We start from the raw sequence: 2,591 nt of genomic DNA on the forward strand, positions 1-2,591 counted from the left end.
TGCTATTTGCACCCCTGTGCATTTACAGTACCTTGGCATATATTTACACACAGTTATCCATACTACTCATGTATTACACCTTTTTGGAATATTATCGCCCTGACATTCTTACCCTAACCATAACCAATCCCACTCCTCTTGCCTAAACCTAACCAACCCAACCAGAGCAGGCATATTCATGAGTCTTCCCCTACCACCCTGCAAAACAAAAAAAAAAATTGCGTTCGCGGGTCCTGACTTGCGCAATTGCATGCAAATTATCCAATCCAAATTTAAAAAAATAAGACCACCACACAGAGGAATTGAACTCCAAACTCCCACATCAAAGGTAAGCATACTAACCACTCACCTAGCAGTTCTTTCAGGAAGCTGAACAACTGTTTACCTCTTGGTTTCTTCAAGCCTCGGTTGCTAGGTAACCATACTGTATACAAAAAAATAGGTACTAACTAACAAACCAACGGTTGTATGCTTTCACTGAAGACAGAAAGCGCAACTTTAGTTTCCATTTTCCGCTAGAAATTCAATCGTTATAAACTTTAGAGACAAAACTTTCCTAATATGCCAGTTTCTGCGGTCATGGAAGATGAACGTCCGCCATGATTTCGGTGCACGCGAGTAACGTTTTTTTGTTGTTACGTCACAGGGTGTAAATAGCTCAGCTGTGTGGCCGAGGCTATTCGTACCGGGGGTGCAAATAGACACTCCGAAAGTTCGCTCCGCTACCTTCTTCGTTGCTCTGTCTGGTTGTAGCGCTATCCTATTGCATGCAGAGGGAATTTGAAAGACAACCGTTTATCCCGCCCCTCGGATTGAGCCTGTGAGCGCCCCAAGTGGAACTCTGGTGGAACTGCAACCAGTTCAGAAGCCAGAAGTATCGAGAGAGTGGAACTTCTTCCCTTATTAGAAATTCTTTGATGGACTCTTCAGAAGAGGTAATTATCTTCACTTGAGTTTCTGCGTGGGGAAGTCACCGGACGACACAATCTTCTGAACATAGTCATACTGAGAAATACAGCGAGTTGTGTGGAGCTGATAGTCTTAATTAGCTTTGTAGCAACTCATTTAGCAATGGCTTGAATGACGTTTTTGCTGGTCTTAAGATTGTTAAATGTGAGGATTTGCTGTTTTCGTCTTATATATCAGCGTAAATCGAATATCTTTAGGTTTTCGACTGTTGATCCAACAAAAGTTTTTTTTCTCATTTTTTTCTTACATTTTATAGAAGAAATAAGGGATGGATTAATCAAAACTGAAAAAGCCTTGGCTCATTGGTCCATTTCTGTCAAACACGTCAAACGTAAGTGTCTGTTTATTTGTTGTTCTGCAGAAACGCTCCTGATGAATGGCGACATTATGCCAAATTTAAAGAGGAATGCCGACCCCTGCGTGACCAAAGGCTGCATGTGGCCCAAAACTGGAAGTTACGTCTACGTGCCCATCACCATCGGCCCCGAATACAGTAAGCTGCAGTGACTTTGTTTTAGAGCTACCAAAGTGTCATTGCAGTGAAATAAGATCATGAGCTACAGTATGTAAAATCTCATATAAAAAGTAATTTAGCAAGTTCGGTGATACCCAATCAGCAGAGACGTGTCTGTAAACCCGTGGTAAGAAAAATGCAGAGTGCCTGCACACCCCCATTTCAATTTAAAAATATGTGTTGCAACGTTTTGTCCAGGCTGAACGTGGGCCAGAGCAGTGAGAGTCCCACACTGCATGACACAATAAAATGTGGAAAATGCTAACCATAGGCACTCCTCAAATTGATCTGAAAGATCTATGCTCCCATAAAAAAAACACACAAAAAACAAATTAGGATTCTTCTTCAATCATCTATTTTACTGCCATATCATGAGTAATGCCTTGATAAAACAGTCAAAAGGCAGTTGTGGTCTTGCCCGGTCTTGAAATAAAATCCTGAGTCCCCTTTATCTGAGACTGAGACAAGATTTAGTAAAAATGTTGTCGATTCCGAGGCGAGACCGATCTCGAGGACTTAACTTTTAGCACTTCTTCACCATGCCTGTAATATGCAGATGTGTTAAACAGTGCCACATGATTCAAGATGTCAGGTCTCATTTTTCATGTGTTAATTATATCGCCTATCGATTAATGGGTTGGAACCCTTTCTGTAATTATGTTTACCCTCAAATTACTTAATTTGGTCAGTATGAAAGTTTTTTTTTATTTAATCTGCGATATCATTAAAGACATTTTATAAGTAAGTTGTAAAACTCAAACATGATACTAGTAAAGAGGATGAATGATTTATTACTTCATGCAGACTTTATTTATTACCCACACATACCAAGTGATATCGGGTGATGATTCAGAAATGATGTTGGGAGACCTCAAAGATGACGACCAGTCCGATAATTACAAATCAAGTGCAGCTTTATTCAAACAGTGAACAAACTTTCATGACACTGGGACAACCGTGAGCATACAGACACGTCTGCCCAAGGATGAACAACATGTACATCAGAATGAGTACCTCCTCCTAAGAGCATGTACCCATAGTGTTTCTATCAACATCAGAATAACTCCTCCTTTATACTTTTTTTCCTCACACGCTTCAAGCTATCTAT

At 40.3% G+C, this 2,591-nt stretch overlaps 1 protein-coding gene across 2 annotated transcripts in view; it reads left to right on the forward strand.

The window, feature by feature from the left end:
• The first annotated feature begins 822 nt into the window (after positions 1–822).
• Positions 823–2,591, forward strand: part of LOC114557067 (high choriolytic enzyme 1) — an 8,471-nt gene continuing 6,702 nt past the window's right edge. The window contains exons 1-2 of one of the 2 annotated variants that reach the window (XM_028580350.1): positions 823–935; positions 1,331–1,462. In XM_028580350.1, coding sequence (XP_028436151.1) covers positions 1,342–1,462 — 121 coding nt within the window. In that variant the 5' untranslated portion in view covers positions 823–935; positions 1,331–1,341. Of the gene's footprint in view, positions 936–1,012; positions 1,114–1,330; positions 1,463–2,591 lie in introns of those variants that run through there. The other variant, XM_028580342.1, reaches the window with a different exon arrangement.

The sequence above is a fragment of the Perca flavescens genome, chromosome 1 (assembly GCF_004354835.1).
Source record: "Perca flavescens isolate YP-PL-M2 chromosome 1, PFLA_1.0, whole genome shotgun sequence".
NCBI lineage: Eukaryota > Metazoa > Chordata > Actinopteri > Perciformes > Percidae > Perca > Perca flavescens.